This window comes from Heterodontus francisci, chromosome 9 (assembly GCF_036365525.1).
Source record: "Heterodontus francisci isolate sHetFra1 chromosome 9, sHetFra1.hap1, whole genome shotgun sequence".
NCBI lineage: Eukaryota > Metazoa > Chordata > Chondrichthyes > Heterodontiformes > Heterodontidae > Heterodontus > Heterodontus francisci.
In genome coordinates this window covers 31,797,496-31,817,277 of record NC_090379.1, presented here as the reverse complement: position 1 = coordinate 31,817,277, position 19,782 = coordinate 31,797,496, and the positions used below count along the sequence as shown (strand labels likewise).

General features: G+C 39.7%; 1 protein-coding gene across 6 annotated transcripts in view; it reads left to right on the top strand.

The window, feature by feature from the left end:
• ppp4r4 (protein phosphatase 4, regulatory subunit 4) overlaps positions 1 to 16,689 on the top strand; it is a 178,481-nt gene extending 161,792 nt beyond the window's left edge. For 4 of the 6 annotated variants that reach the window (XM_068038738.1, XM_068038737.1, XM_068038736.1 and 1 more), the window contains 8 exons: positions 139 to 283; positions 1,637 to 1,678; positions 1,791 to 1,865; positions 7,089 to 7,140; positions 9,368 to 9,473; positions 11,297 to 11,361; positions 12,518 to 12,656; positions 13,738 to 16,689. In XM_068038738.1, the coding sequence (XP_067894839.1) occupies positions 139 to 283; positions 1,637 to 1,678; positions 1,791 to 1,865; positions 7,089 to 7,140; positions 9,368 to 9,473; positions 11,297 to 11,361; positions 12,518 to 12,656; positions 13,738 to 13,762 (649 nt within the window). In that variant the 3' untranslated portion in view covers positions 13,763 to 16,689. Of the gene's footprint in view, positions 1 to 138; positions 284 to 1,636; positions 1,679 to 1,790; positions 1,866 to 7,088; positions 7,141 to 8,743; positions 8,793 to 9,367; positions 9,474 to 11,296; positions 11,362 to 12,517; positions 12,657 to 13,737 lie in introns of those variants that run through there. The other 2 variants (XM_068038739.1, XM_068038740.1) reach the window with 2 other exon arrangements.
• The last annotated feature ends 3,093 nt before the right edge of the window (positions 16,690 to 19,782 follow it).

The window sequence follows — 19,782 nt, the reverse complement described above, 5'->3', positions numbered from 1 at the left end:
GTTACTTTCATTGTGGGGCTTGCATTTTGTTAGTTTGCAAAATGTTTTGAAAATTTAAATGATTTTTTAAAATGACTGACTCTGGAGCTGGTGGTGTGCTATAACTCACAATATGTGGTTTCATGTTTATTCTTCCAGGATTAAATTCTGTTACATGCTGCCAAAATTGAAGTCTGCATTGAAACTGCCTGCTGACAAACACCTACTTCAACAACTAGAGCTTTGTGTTCGGAAATTACTGTGTCAGGAAAAGGACAAAGATGTCACAGCAATAGTGAGAATTGTACGTTTGCTTCTTACAACTTTTTTGCAGCTGATTATTCTGCATTTGGTCTTGAATCATTACAACTGAGATTAAGCATTTGTTCTATGTGTCTCATCAGTGGCTCATTTGAAAGAAAAGTGCATCTGATATTAAATAGTAATGTATTTTATACAACTTTTTGCTTGTAAATTAATATTTTTTAAAAAATCAAGGTATTAGAGTTAGCTATGAGGACAGATTTTGCTGTAAAAATAATGGCGTCTGAACACTGTCCGTTATTAATATGCAAATCGGTCAGCAATTTGTAGCGAGGAAGCGATATCCCATGAATTGCAAATTGCCACAAGGTCCGCCATCAGCTTTGCCCATGGTTTTCATGAAGTTATAGCATTTTCACACTAATTATTGCTTAAACTCACCAGAGAAAGTTACGTTTTGGAATTAATAGTGTCCGTACCCTTTTAATATGATTATTCTTAATGACTACCAGTCAACCTCTCTTGCCCAGAAAGTAACCAATTACAAGGGTGGCGTCTCATTCCTTCAGGTTGTGAATTGCTTTAGGAACTTTTAAAAATGTGAAACAGCTTTTTAAAAAAAAAACTTACTTTTCCTTTGTCTCTTCCTCTTTTTCTCTCTTCCTCTTTTTCTCTGTTAATCCAGTCTTTTTTTCCCCTCTCTTTGTCTTTCTGTGCCTGATTTGACGTAGAATTCATCCACTCCTTCTCAGCCCTTCCTCTGCATATTTCGCAATCCTTTAAACTCGTTGGTTAAGGAGATATACCGTTTCTCCCATTGTTCACTAAGGTCCGAGATGTCCTCTTGCCCTTGTTGCACTGTTATCAGCTCAGACTTGCAGCAACTTTGTGGGCAAAATTTTTAAAAACCTAAATGTGCATGAACAAGTCTAAATATTGGGGTGTGCCTTGAGATACACTATTCCAGCAAAATCTGACCCATTATTTCATAAGTTTATGCTGTCACAAAATTATTTTCTTATTACAAATCAATTCACTCCAGTGTACAATGGAACCAGTTTCTTTTCTGTTAAGATTATGAGATAAAATATCACCCTCTGTTCTTGAAAGTATCATTTTTTACTGGGAATGGTGTTACAGTGTTGGATTTCTAAGTCAAGGGCTTACATGGTTCTTTCCAAAAATGAATCTCCTATCAAATGGTCATAGACTGTCATAAATCCAGTCTGAAGAAATTTGTTGATTAGGACCCTCTGTCATTCAGCAAGAGATGAGAAATTGTACTGACGGGAAGCAACAGTGGAGGAAGTGCACTCTTCAGAAATGATTTTTTTTTTCTGTTTATCATTTCTACTACTTGCTACCAACACTTTTTTTTTACCCTTTTATTAAGATTACATTGGAATTAGATCGAATGGAAATGAGCATGGAATCTGTAAGTTAACATTTTTCTGTAGCTTTGTTTTGAAACAATCAGTTGTTCCATGAACAAATTAGGCAATTCAGTTACTAAGCAAGTAAGATGTGACTTTATTTTTCTCCTCAAGTTTCCCAAAAGGTTACAAGAAAAAGACTTGCTAGATCACAAGAAGGAAAAAGAAGAAATTTTGCTTCTAGAAATGGTAATATCTGTATTATGATGGCATGTTTATACCTTTTGAATGAGAGATTACATTATACTTCATATTAACTGCATGTATATCTTTGCTTCTTTTCATATGATTTTCAGTATACAGAAGTAAGCACGATCTGTTCATACTGAAAATTAAATAACATGTACCACACCTGCACTTAATTTCAATCATTTGACCTCTTTTGTGTTGAACAGTGTTTTAATATATAACTTTTGGATGGGATTTTTTGAGCACAATCAGACTTGCAGCAGAATATGTGGCTTAAGGGTTTAGTGCTGATCTGATGCTACAGGGAAAGACACTATAATGAATACGTTTGGAAACATCAAGTGCTGCAATACTATTTTACTCTTGAAATCAGCTTTGTGTGGGCTTTGCTTTAATAGTCCTGATAAAATGCATTGGTTGTAAACATACCTTTATTATCCTCTCTTGTACTTTGTACCAAAAAAAGAGAGAAAAGCAGTGTAACAAAGATTTAGGGAGATGCTTGTTCCACTTGTGCTTTTAATTGATGTTGATAGACCAATAATAGGCAAGTATTTGCTGACAAAATAACGGCAAGGCTAATGGCGCTTGCTGTTATTATAGGTAACTGCTGCGGCAGCTTCAGTTGAAGAGCAGATGAGTGGTTAAATGTAAATATCTAAAAGTTGTTCCGTTTTCGCCTACCTCTATTAGGTTCATGAAAATGGCATCCCTACTTTAGCCACTCATTTTTTTTAAGAAACTTTCTATATTTACCCATTAATTGCCCATTAAACTTGACAGAGAAAGTTAAGTTTTGTCATTACAAGCATAAGTACTCTTTTCAACATAGAGTCTTCAGCACAAAAACGGGCCATTCGACCGAACTGGTCTATACCAGCGTTTATGCTCTACACAAGCCTCTTTTCACCCCTCTTCATCTAACTCTATTTGCATATGCTTCTATTCCTTTCTCCCTCGTGAATTTCTAGCTTCCCCTTAAATCTGTTATTTGCTTCAACTACTGTTATTGAGTTCTGTATTCTTACTGCTCTTTGGGTAAAGTGTTTATGAATGCCAGTCAACTTCTCTGTTTCAAGTGTGGGGGTCTCATTCCTTTGGGTTTTGAATTTTTTAAGGAGGTTTGAAAAATGCCAAATTTTAAATATAATTTTTTTCTTATTTTTCCTCTCTCTCAATCCAGTATTTATTTTCCTCTTTATTTCTCTCTCTTCCTGATTTGACATTGATTTTCACCAGCTTTAATTCGCCCTCCTTCTCATTTCTTCCTGTGTTTATTTCCCATTCCTTAAATCTCGTTAAGGAGAGACCCTGTTATTTGTCTTGCTCACTCAGGTGCCAGATGCCCTGTTTCCCTTGCTGCACCATTATCAGCTTGCTCTTTTAGTAACTTTTTTTTTTAGAGATACAGCACTGAAACAGGCCCTTCGGCCCACCGAGTCTGTGCCGACCATCAACCACCCATATATACTAATCCTACACTAATCCCATATTCCTACCACATCCCCACCTGTCCCTATATTTCCCTACCATCTACCTATACTAGGGGCAATTTATAATGGCCAATTTACCTACCAACCTGCAAGTCTTTTGGCTTGTGGGAGGAAACCGGAGCACCCGGAGAAAACCCACGCAGACACAGGGAGAACTTGCAAACTCCACACAGGCAGTACCCAGAATTGAACCCGGGTCGCTGGAGCTGTGAGGCTGCGGTGCTAACCACTGTGCCGCTTTGAGAGCAAAAAAGGTACCCTGTGAGAGGTGGGACTCTCATTCTCTTACGTGACATCTTGAAATTTGATGGCACGTCGAATGCCTGGAAGAGGACACCAGCTTGGGTGCAACTGGCAGCCATTCCAAACATCTCTGTGCCACCGACGCCACTGAGCGGTCCAAGCTACACAGTGTGGCATGCGTCCTGTGGATGTCAGTGCTCAATTTTTGCATACACTCCCTAGTGCTGTTGCCTATGACACTCCATGAAATTGGCCATACTCTCGGTGGAGGAGCTCATGCGCTTATAGCCCCGAACCAGGGTGACGCACATGAACTGGATGGACCAGCAATTCTTTACCCGCGACCCCCCACATGGCGTCAGGGAACTCTGACATGTGGGTGCACATCTCTTGCTGATGTTCTAGGTAGAACTTCCTTTCTTGTGACTCCTGGGGCCCTATATCTGTGCCCAGCTGAGAGTGTCTGTCCTCCCTCCTCCTCTTGGGCTGTGCTTGGGAGGGAGAGGGTCTTTGTGAATGGACGTCTGCACTTGTGGGAGACATAAGAAAAGATCACAAGAGCTAGCCTTGGAGTGCAGAAGCCTCTACAGTGCAGTATTCAGCGTGCTGTCAAACACAGTGGAATGCAATGCACCTCCACAAGGAGCACATTTCCCTCCGTCATCACCATCTCCACTGTGATCATCCATTTTGCCAGGGCCAACTTCCTCCTGGTCAGCGATCCTGGCTACTTCCATCGCTCGATCCTCGATTGGTGGTGTTAACTGAATGTAAGGGACACCTCCTCCTGTTGGGCCTTCCCATGCATTGTGTGCCTGTTTCTCCTGCAAAAACAAAAGAGTGTGAGATAAGGCAGCAGCACAGGTAGATAAGGTGGTTAGGAAGGTCTTTATTAGCCGAGGCATAGAATATAAGAACAGGGAGGTTATCATGGAGCTGTATAAAACGCTCGTCAGGCCACAGCTGGAATACTGTGTACAGTTCTGGGCACCACACTATAGGAAGGATGTGATTGCACTGGAGAGGATGCAGAGGAGATTCACCAGGATGTTGCCTGGACTGGAGCATTTCAGCTATGAAGAGAGACTGAAAAGGCTAGGGTTGTTTTCCTTAGAGCAGAGAAGGCTAAGGGGGGACATGACTGAAGTATACAAAATTATGAGGGGCATTAATAGGATAGATAGGAAGAAATGTTTCCCTTAGTGGAGGGATCAATAACCAGGGGGCATAGATTTAAGGTAAGGGGCAGGAGGTTTAGAAGGGATTTGAGGAAAAATCTTTTCACTCAGAGGGTGGTTGGAATCTGGAACGCACTGCCTGAAGAGGTGGTAGAGGCAGGAACCCTCACAACATTTAAGAAGTATTTAGATGAGCACTTGAAATGCCATAGCGTACAAGGCTATGGGCCAAGTGCTGGAAAATGGGATTAGAATAGTTAGGTGCTTGATGGCCGGCACAAACACGATGGGCCGATGGGCCTGTTTCTGTGCTGTATAACTCTATGACTCTATAATGCACTGCTGTCCTGCATGGCCAATGTCATATGCTCTTACTCATTAACAGCTACATATCTTAGTGGTGACAGGTCCTCAGCAGCATTATGGCACTGAGCCATTCTGAGGGATCATTGAGTACCCTGGGCACACACTCCTCCTATGTTCAGGGGCAGCATGTGGCCTCGGGCTCCTCAGCTGGTGCGTCTGCTGAAGGGTGAATACCCAGAGCCCTGTCATGAGGGTTGGGTGTGGCATTCACCTTGCTAGAGCATATGAGGTCATTGAACAATTTCAGAACTGGATCCAGAATCTCCAGGTGATACTTCTGATGCTCCAGTAGCAGTGATGTCCTGCCAGGCCCGTTTTACCTGTGTGGGTGGCCTCTTCCTGCCACTCTCCAGAAACAGGACCGTTGTCCTCTCCCTCATGGCCTCCAACATAGCCTCAAGGTCTGCATTGAAGAAACGAGGGGCAACCATGCCTTGTGACCCAGGTTTCCAAATCTCCTGGGACATCTTGCAGACAGCAGAAGATTGAATTAAACAGCAGCCCCAGTAATGGCTGCCATGGTCTGTTGAATAAGATCCGTAAGTTAAAAGTCCGGCCTCTGTTCCCACCCCCCATGGCCGCTAATTAGACAGCGAATCTGTCTCCATATTAATTAAAAGGTCGCCTCGTGAATATTGTGCATCATTTTAGTTTCCCACTGGGGGTGGGTTTGCGACCCAGAAATGGTTGTGGCTCACAATACCCACCCCCGATGCGAAAATTCTGTCCGCAGAGCCTAAACCAGGAAGTATAAACCAGAGAATAAAAATTAGACCCAAACTGGAGAAAATAAAATAAAGATTAGAAGATACAGATGGGATTAAGGGAGAAAAAGATCAAAGAGACAGAAAAGGTAAAAAAAAATTCAGAAATTAGTGTTAGAGATTTAAAAAATGAATTTTTTAAAATCTCAAACACTAGTTTTCTCTGAAATAATGAGACTTCACACTTATAAAATTAATATTTCTTGGCCAAAGAGATTGTTCAGCAGTAATTTATATGATAAGAACATTAGAAATATGAGCTGGAGTGGACCATTTGGCTCTTCACACCTGCTCTGACATTCAACATAATGCCTGATATTCTACCTCAACTCCACTTCCCACTATATCCCCGTATGCCTTAATTCCCTTCGTACCCAAAAATCTATCAGCCTTTGTCTTGAATATATTCAATGACTCAGCATACAGAGATCTCTGAGGGAGAGAATTCCAAAGATTCTCAACCCTTTGAGTGAAGAAATTTCTTCTTATCTCAGCCCTAAATGGCTGACCACTTATTCTGAAGTTGTGACCCCATGTCCTGGAAAGCCCAGCCAGAACAAAGTTTCTCTGCGTCTGTCAAGCTCCTTAAGAATTGTGTATGTTTCAATTAGATCACCTCTCATTCTTCTAAACTCAAAGGAATATTAAAAGCAAAATATTGCGGATGCTGGAAATCTGAAATAAAAACAAGAAATGCTGGAACAACTCAGCAGGTCTGGCAGCATCTGTGGAAAGAGAAGCAGAGTTAACGTTTCGGGTCAGTGACCCTTCTTCCGAGTGCTGATTGCCTCACCATTATTCTCATTGCAAGTGCCAGGCCAATAAATTAGCTAGCTGGATTGAAAACTAATTGAGAAATAAGAAGAGCTAATGCTAAATGAAGAGAGCTCTTTCTATTGGGATAGAGAGCTGTAGAACTCCACAAAGTTCAGTCTTGTCTGCAGCGAGCAGCTTTCCAAGGTTAAACAACAGAAACGGGCGGTCTTGTGTGTTATTTACTTTTGATGTGAGGGAATAATTCTGCAGAACATTTTTTTAAAATAGCATGGAACCTATGATAGGAATGGCTTGAATGACTTTCTCATAACATACTTTATATTCTTGTGTACAAATATTTTCTTCATATTTTCTTTATACCTAAGATTTTTTAAAATTGCACTCTAATATTTCGCTTAATAGGAAGACATGGAAAAACGGGGAGAAGGCAAGTCAATGAATGAAAAGAAATTGCGTGAGTTTTTTTGCACTAATTTGATCTAAACATTTTGCTGCTGAAAGCTACTGTCATGCAAAAAATTGTATTTTCTAAAGTTAGTTATAGATACTGTAATAACTTAAGTGGATCAGCATTTTCAAAGTTAGTTTTGCTACGTTGTAGAGTAGCTATACTTTTGCTGAACAGTATAGATAAACTCCACCTCATCGTATGAAAACCATCCTGTGGAGATAGCAGGAAAGACAGAAAAGGTAAATGAAAGAAAGAAAATAGTATGTATAAGACAAACAAAGCATATACTTCACATACTGGGAGGCACTTCCCAATCATTTAGTGATACCCATCATTAATCTTAACCAAGCCCCAACTCTCAGCACTGTTACAATGGCCCAGATTTTGCTGGAAAGTTTTGGCGTAACTATGTCATGAGAGTGGTATTGCACCATTTTCGCAGAGGGAAATCGCACTCTGAAACATTGCTGTGTGCAAATTGCCTTGAATGTTTGTGCCACTCCTGAGATACTGCAACCAAAACCTTCTGATGCTTGTTTACATAGCTCCATCCCATGCAAAAGATCAACTCATGTGAGTTTCCTGGAGTTAAGCGAATAATGCGCTGGTGTAGATTTATGGTCTACTATTTAAGTGCAGCATGGCCTGTAGTCAATTGATATCTGTGTAATTGCAATTTCTGAAATCTGATAGCGATTTTCAGCACAATTTGAGTTTTACTCACTGAGATCTGCACTATACTTAACTAAAGTGCTGGCACTCACAATGCACACACAATTTTTCGGACCCTCGCAATACATTCAGAAAGACTAAGCAATTACCTTTTGAATTAGCATACCCCTGTTCTGCTTTATAATTGAAGAGGAGCAGAGAGGCTTGAAGGTCTGAGAGTGATGTGTGATGTCAGAAGGCACTGATACAGTGAAATCAGCAACATAACAATATAACGATGGAGAAATTTCTCAAGCTGCTCTCACTCTGCTGGCATTACTTCACTGGAAGCACCAACAAAAACCTCAAGCCAGTTTCACTCAAAATTGAAACTACATCTGGTAGGGGTGTTAACCTCACTATACTCCTGAATATTTCATATGATAATCTTAACAATGGCTTTTTGACACTAGTATAGATGTTTCCTAAATTGACACCATGGTGAAGGTGTGCAAATTAATCTTGGTTACTGAACGTGCCAATGCAGCCACTGCAGGTAGAAATGAGAGGCTAAACCCGAAGTAAGTTTCTTCCCCCAGAAGACCCAATGATTAAATGCCAGGGATCATCAAATGGACAGCTGAGAGATCAAATCCAGTTTTAACAGAGATTCGCACTTCCTTCTGCACGTTTTGCAAGTTTTGGTGGATCTTGCCAGAACACTAAATGATGCAACACTGCTGCTGTAAATCATCAGAGCATTCTGTTTCACACCCCACACATGAAAGTTTTACAAAAAACTCAATTTACGGCGACACGTGGTAAGTTTTTTTTATGAGGGTAATACACGATTAGCCTAAAAGATTTCATAATCCATAGATGTAACAGAAATGGGCAGCAATTGGAAGTGCTGCATTTGCGCTTGTTTTATGCCGGTTTTTACGTTTGGTTATAGGCAAATGAGCTCTGCCAGAAAATTTGGCGTCCATTTCCATCGTCCCTGCGTAAGTGCGATCCAAGAAATTCAAGAGATCCAATGAATCTTAAAATGGGCAAGGAAGTATATGTGGGAATGGGCTTATTTATTTGAATTAACAATATAAGGGGGGAAAAACAGGTCATGTTAACTTTCATTTAATACATTTTAGAAATAGAATCTGTGCTAAAATGTAACTCTACTTAATGGATTCCTTTTATTTATACTGCAAGATATGAATTGAAATTAAGGAGATTTCACAGTGATAGGAGTACTGAACACAAATCAGTTGCTGCCCACATTTCCAGAAAGTTATTTTCTTTGTCCCATAGTTAGATAAGCACTGGAGGAGTAATTGGCCTGGTTGATGTTGCCCTTTCCAGCTGTCTACATTACTGTGTTCTTTTCCTCAAATGTTTTTTGGGAGTAATACTCTGTTATTAAATATTATAAAACAGAAGTCTAGAAATGTACTGAACCACAAATAAAAATCTCAATTTGCAGTGTTCTCAAAAGAACTGCAACCAGTTTATACTGCTGTTTGTATTTTCTCCCCACGTTTACATTAAAAATCAAAATAGAATAATTTATTTTCTTTACCAGTTTCATCTTTTAACAAAGATGGGAAGAAGAAGACTAAATTAGGTCGTAGTCGTTCACTTGGTGGTCGAGTAGCTCCTCCAAAGATCACCTCTGATAAATCCACAATGTAAGTAAGGTGAAAGAAGCAAAATAGCTTAAAGCTAAGGGGAATTTGTAAACCTCATGGTCAGTTGCTGTTGTTGCAATTTTCTACCCACAAAAATGATATCCCCCTCAATAATTTGATTTGGGAAAATCAAACTTACTAATCTAACCGGTAGCACCACCTAGTCCTCAAAATAAAAATTGTATCCAGCAAAAACAAAATGGAACAAGAAATATTTCAGTGTAAATATAAATATTCTTGCATTGTTAAATAATTTATCTATGAAAAAACTTCTAGTTTATTTCAGGGAGCTTTTATCCACCAAAATTTCGGTCTGGAATGCCCTGCCTGGGAGGGTGGTAGAGGCGGGTTGCCTCACATCTTTTAAAAAGTACCTGGATGAGCACTTGGCACGTCATAGCATTCAAGGCTATGGGCCAAGTGCTGGCAAATGGGATTAGGTAGACGGGTCAGGTGTCTTTAATGCATCAGTGCAGACTCGATGGGCCGAAGGGCCTCTTCTGCACTGTATTATTCTGTGGAAAAAGTCAATTGTGCCTGTGATGGTTTTAGTTGTGGCTGTTGTCATTTCTACTGATTGCATCACAATTTTAATCAGATTATTTTCACAGTCCTCTGCCTGGGTAATTTACAATCAGTAATAGGTAGGTTCAATCAGATGCTGGTTTGGCTTAATGTATGCAATGTACGTACATTATGTATAGAGGTGCAGTTCAGGATCCCAGACAGTAAGAGCAGATGTCTCAAACTGCAGGTTGTATTATCAACTAAAATGTTTATTATATTTTATGTAAATACAGTACATGACAAGTACAGGCTGCTGCTAATGCCAGATATGACGTCTGCTCTACTCTTTACAGCCATCTTTGAGTGCTTATGCAGATTGACATGGTGCCCACCAAATCATCAGTAACCATTCTCATGTGCACATGATTCGCATCGCTTCCACCCTGGTCAAAATACAGGCATCCATTGCAAAGTGATTATTTGGTTTTTGGTTATTCATGATGATTTAATATATTAGGTTCATAATTAATTTATCTCACGTAAAACTTCAAACATAATGGATCAGAATTTGTAGTAAATATGACGTTGAGGCTAATGGCTCTCACTGTTATATATGTGCAAATTGGACAGCAATTTCAGGCATGCACAGATGCATGATTTGAATGCAAGAATCCAGATTTGCTGTACAACATGTGCCATTCTGCTGTAATCTGACAAAGAGTGGCATCTCTCCATCTGGCTCCCTGTTCAAATATATTGAACAGCATTGTAGTTACGGTCTGAACCTGCCACAGAGAATTTCAGCTTGTCCCTTTCAGTCTAATGGCATGATGTCTTAATTACTGCCAAACAACCTTTCTTACATGGAAAATTAACTTAACCAAGTGTGAAGTCTTTTTTAAAAATTATATTTTTAAAAACTTTTTCTTTACCTCTCTCCTTCTCTCAATCCATTTTTCCCCTCTCTTTATTTTGCTTTCAGTACCTGATTTGACATTGAATTCACTATTCTAACTTATACTTGCAGACTCTGCTGTTTGTTAAACGTTCTTCAATTTGATTGGTTAAGGGGATACACTGTTGCTTGCTCTCTTCACACAGTTCCTTGATGCTCATTTTCAGTGTCCCACTTGTAGCAACTTACGATGTAAAAGCTCATGGGAAATGGGCAAGACTAACGAATGGCTGGCACTGATCATTTGCCAGTTACAGTAAATTCTGGCCCCATATGTATATGATTCATCAAATTATTTTAGTTGAAATGTATGTTAAAACACATCTCACATTCTCAATGTGATGCAACATCTGTCTTCCAGGAAACTTACTACAGCATCATCTAATTCTCAAATTGCTACAACAAAAAATGCTCTACTGTCATTTGGTAAGTAGACCATTCTCATATTTTTCCACAGCATCACAGCAATTTATATGCAATCCCAAAAGACACTTTTTTAAAAATATTTTATATAAATGGTACCTGACTAATAAGAATTTACTAAATGTGTAGATGTTCTTATTGGCTTAGAGGATAGCCATGAATACTGGAAATATCTAACATATCTAACTCAGAGAGTAGTAGGGGCGTGGAACGCCCTGCCTGCAACAGTAGTAGACTCGCCAACTTTAAGGGCATTTAAGTGGTCATTGGATAGACATATGGATGAAAATGGTATAGTGTAGGTCAGATGGTTTCACAGGTCGGCGCAACATCGAGGGCCGAAGGGCCTGTGCTGCGCTGTAATGTTCTAATTCTAATTAACAAGAATTAACTTGTGTAATGTACAAAGAAAGAACTTGCATTTATGTAGCATATTTTACTGTTGTTTTGTAGGCAAATACAGCTGTTAATTTGCATGCAAACAAATAGCAAGTGAGAGAAATGACCAGATTTTTACTATGGTCTTGGTTGAATGAAAGGTATTGTCCAGGATGCCAGGCAAACTCAAACAGAAAATGCTGGAAATACTCAGCAAGTCAGGGAGCATGTGTAGAGAGAAAAGCAGAGTTAATATTTCTGGTCAATGACCTTTCATCAGAACCAAGCAAATTCACTATTCTTCTTCAAATAGTCCTGTGCTATCTTCTAGATCCTCCTGGACAGGCAGATGACGGTGTCACCGTAACATCTAATTTGAAAGACAGCATTTTGCTCATTATTGGGCTGAAGCACTAATGTAGATTATGTGCTCAGGTTCTGGAGTATTATCTTCATTTTCACCTCTGAACCAAACTTACATTCAAAAATTGACCATCATAACTGTTAATGTAATCTCTTTGATTAGGTCAATGAGTTGTATTAATGTTGTCTTACACTGAGCCAACAATATTTATACAAATGCTCTGAGAATTACTAGCAGCTTCATTGTGTAAAAAAAATTGGCAATTTATTTTAAAATTGCATTCTGTCTAGATATTCACTTACTTTGGCATGGTAATTTCATAAAATTGTCAACATGGCATTACTCCATAAAGAAAGCAAATGGTAACAGGGCACAGTTATGTAAGCGTTTCTGGTAATGTGTTCTACTTTACTTTAGACGGGACGCTCCAGAGTCATTCTTCAAGTTCTGGTGGGCCCTCCAATCTGCCATCTTGTTCTTCTCGTTTTTATTCAGCTAACTCCAATGAACAAAAAACAAACGGGGGTAGAGATACTCTTCCAAAGAAGTTTAACTTGTAAGTCTGTGCATGCAAGTCAATTCAGATTGCTAGACAGATGAATCAGATTCTTTTAAAGAAAGATAATTCTTCCATTTGCTTACTTCTATTACTTTCCTGAAGGCACCACGTCTAGATTGTTATGGCTTCACAATAGCCAGTTGTCCTGTGCTATCTTCCCCAAAATGGTCATTTTTCATGTGTGAGCCAAATGAGTCCTAGTATGCCATTTATCCACTGAGAGTCAATCAAGCTAAACCTTATTTGCATTTTCTAGCAGAGGTTATTGGATAGCAATCTGACAGGGAAACTAAGTCTTTTAATACCCCAATTCACAACTGTAACACTAGAGTAGGGGTCAAGTAGCATGCTGCAATTGCTGCCCAGGAATCAAATTCGGGAATAGTTAAACCAGGCTTCCTGCTGTAACCACTCCCTCCCTTCCCCCCCCCCCCCCCCCCCCCCCACCGGTCGCTGTTTTTCCAACCCCAAGTCATTTACATATGGGAGGTGGACTGCCCAGACTCCTCCAGGGAGTTGCACTAATATGGGGACAGAAAAGGAGGTTGGTACTGAGCTGCCCGGTTTAAAAAATTCTTCTAATTAAAGAAAAGATTGTCATCAAACTAATGAGGCCTGTGCTTATGCCTCTTTTTACCCTGGAGCTCCCTCTGGTTATTTCTGAATGCTGATCTTCATCGCCTGATGTGCAGCCTTCCATCCAGCATGAGTGAAAATGGCACATTGGTGGCTGTACATTTGTCCGTCTCTACCATGCTAAACAATTTACCCTGACAGAACAGGCCTGTGGGAAACATTGGGAGCTGGTGTTTCTGCGCAATGCGTTTCCCACCTGCTTTCTGCCTTGATTCACTATAACTCTGCGGAAAAATCTGTTGGCGGGAGGTGAAAAGCCTAAGCCAATATCTATATGGCACAATGCTACATTAGGCGTGCATTTATCATCAATGTGGATTCCTTTTTAAAAAAAATTGTGACAGTATATCTTAGTTCCTTTTATTATTATATCAGAACAAATTATATGGAATAATATTGATAAATATTTAATTGAACAAATGATTTTTATTTTTTTATGAAGGAAAAGCAGAAAATCAAACCCTTAATAATATGGAAAGAAAAGTTGCACTCTCTGGACAGTCATTTCGTGAAGCATATCAGTGACTTCCTTAAAGCCAAGTTTCAGTAAGTGGCTGATAATTTTGCAAGCTGTGAGGAAATGGACATATTTGTCTGACTACCTAATCTTGAAGAGGAAGCACTCCAATTTGAAGCCAAGACTGTGTTTGTGGTTTCACGAAAGTAACTTATTCTCATATTTTATTTTTCATGTCAGCTGTTTTTTGAATATTACTGCATATATCCTTGTTTGCTATACAGTGATCGAAACTCATTAAAGAAAGCATTACACAGCTTTCAGCAGCTACTACCGCAAATACCTCCAAGTACCCTGATGGGTATGCACAAAGAAATTTAAAAATGTAAATTTGTCTCAGCACCCTTAAGTTGACTATCTACTTGCTTGCAAGAAAATGGACTGTAAAGAGTTGGCATAATGATGTAACCACATTCACTCCCATGCATGTCTGGAGATGCGTTTTTGCTGTGGGTGGCTACTAGAAACAAACTAGGTTGCTTTTGGATTTTTAAACATCGCTCAAAGTTCATCTATAATGACCGGCAGGGGACACAAAACCTTTGTAAATTTGTGTTGTAAACTATAGAATTTCATGGTTCTTGAAACTTTTACTTTTGCTTAATTTGAAGCTTAAAGGGAGCTTTTAACTTCTCCCTCTGAAAAATGACAAACTACTGTGTTCAAATTTCAAGCCTGGTGCCAAACTGTAACTCAGTGGTTAACTGTGGTGAAATACAGTTCCAAGTTAAAGTAATAGAAATTTAACATAAGTGATTGAACTAAAAAAACTTTTTAAAAAACTTCCAATTACATTCTCAGCAAACTAAGTTTATTGAAGAACATAGAACAGTACAGCACAGTACAGGCCCTTCGGCCCAAGAAGTGGAACAGTACAGTTTTATCTGACCCAGGGTCAGTGATTAATTTCACTAATCTTATATTTGAGCAAAATCTGTATTTTTGTTTAAGGGGTATGGCTGCCTTTTATATTGGTTTTACAGGGCATGTTTTATTCTAAACTATGAAGCAGAGCTCAGAGTAAAATGATGACATTGTCAACTTCAGTGTGTGTTGCATTTTGTGATTTGAAACTAGATAACAGATATTTGCACTGCAATTAATATATTTGCTACAGGGCAACTTATGTCTGTAACTAAAGGCAGTTCTTTTTAACTCGGATTTTGCAGCAATCTGTTTTAGATGATGAGCCTGTGCAGATTGCTTTTTAATTCAAGCCCAGATGATTTAATTGGCTACATTGTGATCCTTGAAGCAAATCAGGAGGTTCTAGGGACCAATTTCTTGAACTCCAGGCACAATCATATTTCAACTTGCACACCTGGAAAATTTGGTTTTCAGAAGACTGCTGGCAGACAGAAACCCTTCACTAATTCATTGTTCAAGTCACCTAATAAACCAGAAATTCAAGACTGCTAAGGTGTAAGTTTTCAAAAAAAAAATCCATGAATGGAGATCTGCTGTATAGTACTAGGGAAAACTCCTTTTAGTAAAATAGCTGTGTCAAATACTAAAGGAGCATTCCTTCAGAAATGGGATGCTGCGCACTAAAATTGCCAATTTAAAAAATAAATTTTGGATGAAAATGTAAATACATCTTTTACGTTGTAACTTCTATATTTCTGATTAAATATACACCTCAGTGGTGGATGTTGTCACCCTCTCGCAGCAAGTTTGCCATTTTGGCAGAAGCTGACGTAACACAGTCGTGTCTCCCGTATCACTGACTGTGTTGCCAAGCGTGGATTGTATTTCGGCCAAAATGTCACCGTGGGTGCCAAGTGAAAATGATGCAAAACTGCCTCTTGGAGTTAGTCTCTCTCCCACTGGTACTGGCTGGCATCAGCAGTATCATTTTGTTCTTTCAATGTTGGTGTGATGAAAATATCAGCATGACACCCATACTGAAGATGGTGTATAATGATTAAATGGCATTAAGTATCTTATATCTGTGCCCTGCATTGATTTCAGAAAGTTTCAAGAGACCTATAACAGTCATTTGGTGTTTATTTTAACAGTAGTACAAGATGTACTAGCTTGTTACAACTGAATGTAATAAATTACTTAATCTGAAGTGTTTCTATTTATTTTGCTCTGAAAGATACCGTTTTTTTAATGACGCTTTGCATACTGTATAGAACTGCAAACATATGTCATGCAGGATCAGTATTATCAATTGTTGGCCTGTGTTACCAAAATATTTAGTGATTACTGTATGTACATTTTACCTACTTGGTTATGTCTTCTCATGTTGCAACCTGATGGCAATTTGAAATAATTTCTGGTAACCAGAGATTTATAATAATTTTTCAGTGTTGAGTTGAGCTTCTCATTGTAAAACTTTTCAGGTACAGTGTATTGTATTATTTTTCCAATTATTTCCAGATCTGAGTATTGTAATTCCTTGATTTGATTTGAAATCATACTGTACCCTTTTCCACCCACAAGACGGAGTGATACTTCCTGTAAGAGCGGGTGTTATCCTCTCATTTCACCATATATTGTAAATAACCATGTATAATTACACAAGAATTACATTGTAAGCATGTAAAAGATATGCAAGTGTATTGTTTTTTAAGATAAAAATGAAAATTTTTATTTTTATTTTGTTTAGCATGTAACATGATTCTTTTAAAGCTAATTTTGCATAAATTCCTTTGTCATGTACCTACTGTACTGTCTTGCTGCAGGAATATTTATAAGCAGTGTTATGGATTCGATGTGCATACTGGTGTAAATATGGCCTTAATCAGATTAAGCTATGCAGTCTAAAAACCTGGCTTTGTGAAAAACTTTATACAGGTAATGTCAACTTAAGTTCTGTTACAGTTGTATGTTACATATTCTTAAATAAGTTATAAACTAAATAGAAATTCAGCAATGCTGTTGGTGTTTGTTATCTCCCACAAAACCATAACTTGCATATTACTGGCATATTTAATGCGCTCATTAGTTCTGTTTTCTTTTATTAAGAAAAAGTTCTCAGCTGTTTGATTGTTTAAGAACATAAAACATGGCATGAGGAAAGGCCATTAAACCTATTAAACTTGAAGGAGGACTGACTAGAATCAGAATGTTGCAAAAATGAGACCTACAGCTGACCTATGACTTAAATGGTCAGTTTCATCAGTTCTCACCTTGGTGCTAAGTGGAACAATGTATCACGGCAGATGGTTTCACCTTGGAGAGAAAAGCTCATGTTATCTGAATTTTGCTCCAACAGAGATGGCTGCTGACTATAGACAACTGAGTTATCTGTCCATGGTCTGCATTATCTAAACATCTTGACAAGAATCTGTGTTCTCATTTAGAGTCTCACCATTTTCTAGTTGTAACTATGCCATCTCCTTCAGCCTGGGAGGTCCAACAATTTATCTACAACTGTTATCTGTTAGGACCGGGTGAGGAAGGGGGTCTCGGGCTCCGCTCACACTCCTTTCCTGGTTTGGCCGTAACAGGGTTTTATCTTATAAAACAGAGTTTTTAGCTTCACCTCAGTGAGTCCTAGCTCACTGCTCTCTAATTGTAATTGTAAATGAACCAACCAGACAGGCTTACTTAGGTTTAAACAAGAAAGATGTAAGTTTATTAACCTTATCACTCTAACTCAGTTAAAGTTACTAAAAATACGCGATGCTACCATGCTAGCACGCATACGCGATAAACACACAGACAAATAGATACAGAGGGGGAGAAAGAATAAAGGGGGGGTTGAAAGGCAGGAGCTGAAGAACTTAGATTGGGGGCGGCTGTTTGAGGGTAAATCAACATCTGACGTGGGAGTCTTTCAAACGTCAGTTGATTAGAATCCAGGACCAGCAAGTTCCTGTGAGGAAGAAGGATAAGTTTGGCACGTTTTGGAAACCTTGGATAACGCGGGATATTGTGAGCCTCGTCAAAAAGAAAAAGGAAGCATTCGTAAGGGCTGGAAGGCTAGGAACAGACGAATCCCTTGAGGAATATAAAGACAGTAGGAAGGAACTTAAGCAAGGAGTCAGGAGGGCTAAAAGGGGTCATGAAAAGTCATTGGCAAACAGGATTAAGGAAAATCCCAAGGTTTTTTATACGTATATAAAGAGCAAGAGGGTAACTAGGGAAAGGATTGGCCCACTCAAGCACAGAGAAGGGAATCTATGTGTGGAGCCAGAGGAAATGGGCGAGATACTAAATGAGTACTTTGCATCAGTATTCACCAAAGAGAAGGACTTGGTGGATGATGAGCCTAAGGAAGGGAGTGCAGATATTCTCAGTCATCTCATTATCAAAAAGGAGGAGGTGTTGGGTGTCTTGCAAAGCATTAAAGTAGATAAGTCCCCAGGGCCTAATGGGATCTACCCCCAGAATACTGAGGGTGGCAAGGGAAGAAATTGCTGGGGCCTTGACAGAAATCTTTGCATCCTCATCGGCTACAGGGGAGGTCCCAGAGGACTGGAGAATAGCCAATTTTGTTCCTTTGTTTAAGAAGGGTAGCAAGGATAATCCAGGAAATTATAGGCCGGTGAGCCTTACATCAGTAGTCGGGAAATTATTAGAGAGGATTCTTCGGGACAGGATTTACTCCCATTTGGAAACAAACAAACTTATTAGTGAGAGGCAGCATAGTTTTGTGAAGGGGAGGTTGTGTCTCACTAATTTGATTGAGTTTTTTGAGGAAGTGACAAAGATGATTGATGAAGGAAGGGCAGTGTATGTTATCTATCTGGACTTCAGTAAAGCCTTTGACAAGGTCCCTCATGGCAGACTGGTACAAAAGGTGAAGTCACACGGGATCAGAGGTGAGCTGGCAAGATGGATACAGAACTGGCTCGGTCATAGAAGACAGAGGGTAACAGTGGAAGGGTGCTTTTCTGAATGGAGGGATGTAACTAGTGGTGTTCCGCAGGGATCAGTGCTGGGATCTTTGCTCTTTGTAGTATATATAAATGATTTGGAAAAAAATGTAGCTGGTCTGATTAGTAAGTTTGCGGACGACACAAAGGTTGGTGGAGTTGCGGATAGTGATGAGGATTGTCAGAGGATTCAGCAGGATATAGATCGGTTGGAGACTTGGGCGGAGAAATGGCAGATGGAGTTTAATCCGGACAAATGAGGTAATGCATTTTGGAAGGTCTAATACAGGTGGGAAGTATACAGTAAATGGCAGAACCCTTGGGAGTATTGACAGCAGAGAGATCTGGGCGTACAGGTCCACAGGTCACTGAAAGTGGCAACGCAGGTGGATAAGGTAGTCAAGAAAGCGTACAGCATGCTTTCCTTCATCGGTCGGGGCATAGAGTATAAAAATTGGCAAGACATGCTGCAGCTGTACAGAACCTTAGTGAGGCCACACTTAGAATATTGCGTGCAATTCTGGTCGCCACACTACCAGAAGGACGTGGAGGCTTTGGAGAGGGTACAGAAGAGGTTTACCAGGATGTTGCCTGGTCTGGAGGGCATTAGCTATAAGGAAAGGTTGGATAAACTCTGATTGTTTTCACTGGAACGACGGAGGGGCGACATGATAGAGGTTTACAAAGTTACGAGCGGCATGGACAGAGTAGATAGTCAGAAGCTTTTTCCCAGGGTGGAAGAGTCATTTACTGGGGGCATAGGTTTAAGCTGCGAGGGGCAAAGTTTAGAGGGGATGTGCAAGGCAAGTTCTTTACACAGCGGGTGGTTTGTGCCTGGAACTTGCTGCCGGGGGAGGTGGTGGAAGCAGGTACGATAGCGACGTTTAAGAGCATCTTGACAAATACATGAATAGGACGGGAATAGAGGAATACGGACCCCGGAAGTGCAGAAGGTTTTCGTTTAGTCAGGCATCAAGATCGACGCAGGCTTGGAGGGCTGAATGGCCTGTTCCTGTGCTGTACTGTTCTTTGTTCTTTAAGTCTTGCAGTGCTCGTTGGAGCCAGTGTACACTTTCAAATTTGTATTGCTGGTACCAGAAGGCTGAAGAAGTCCTCTGTCTCGAGGCTTAAGCTGCTTCCG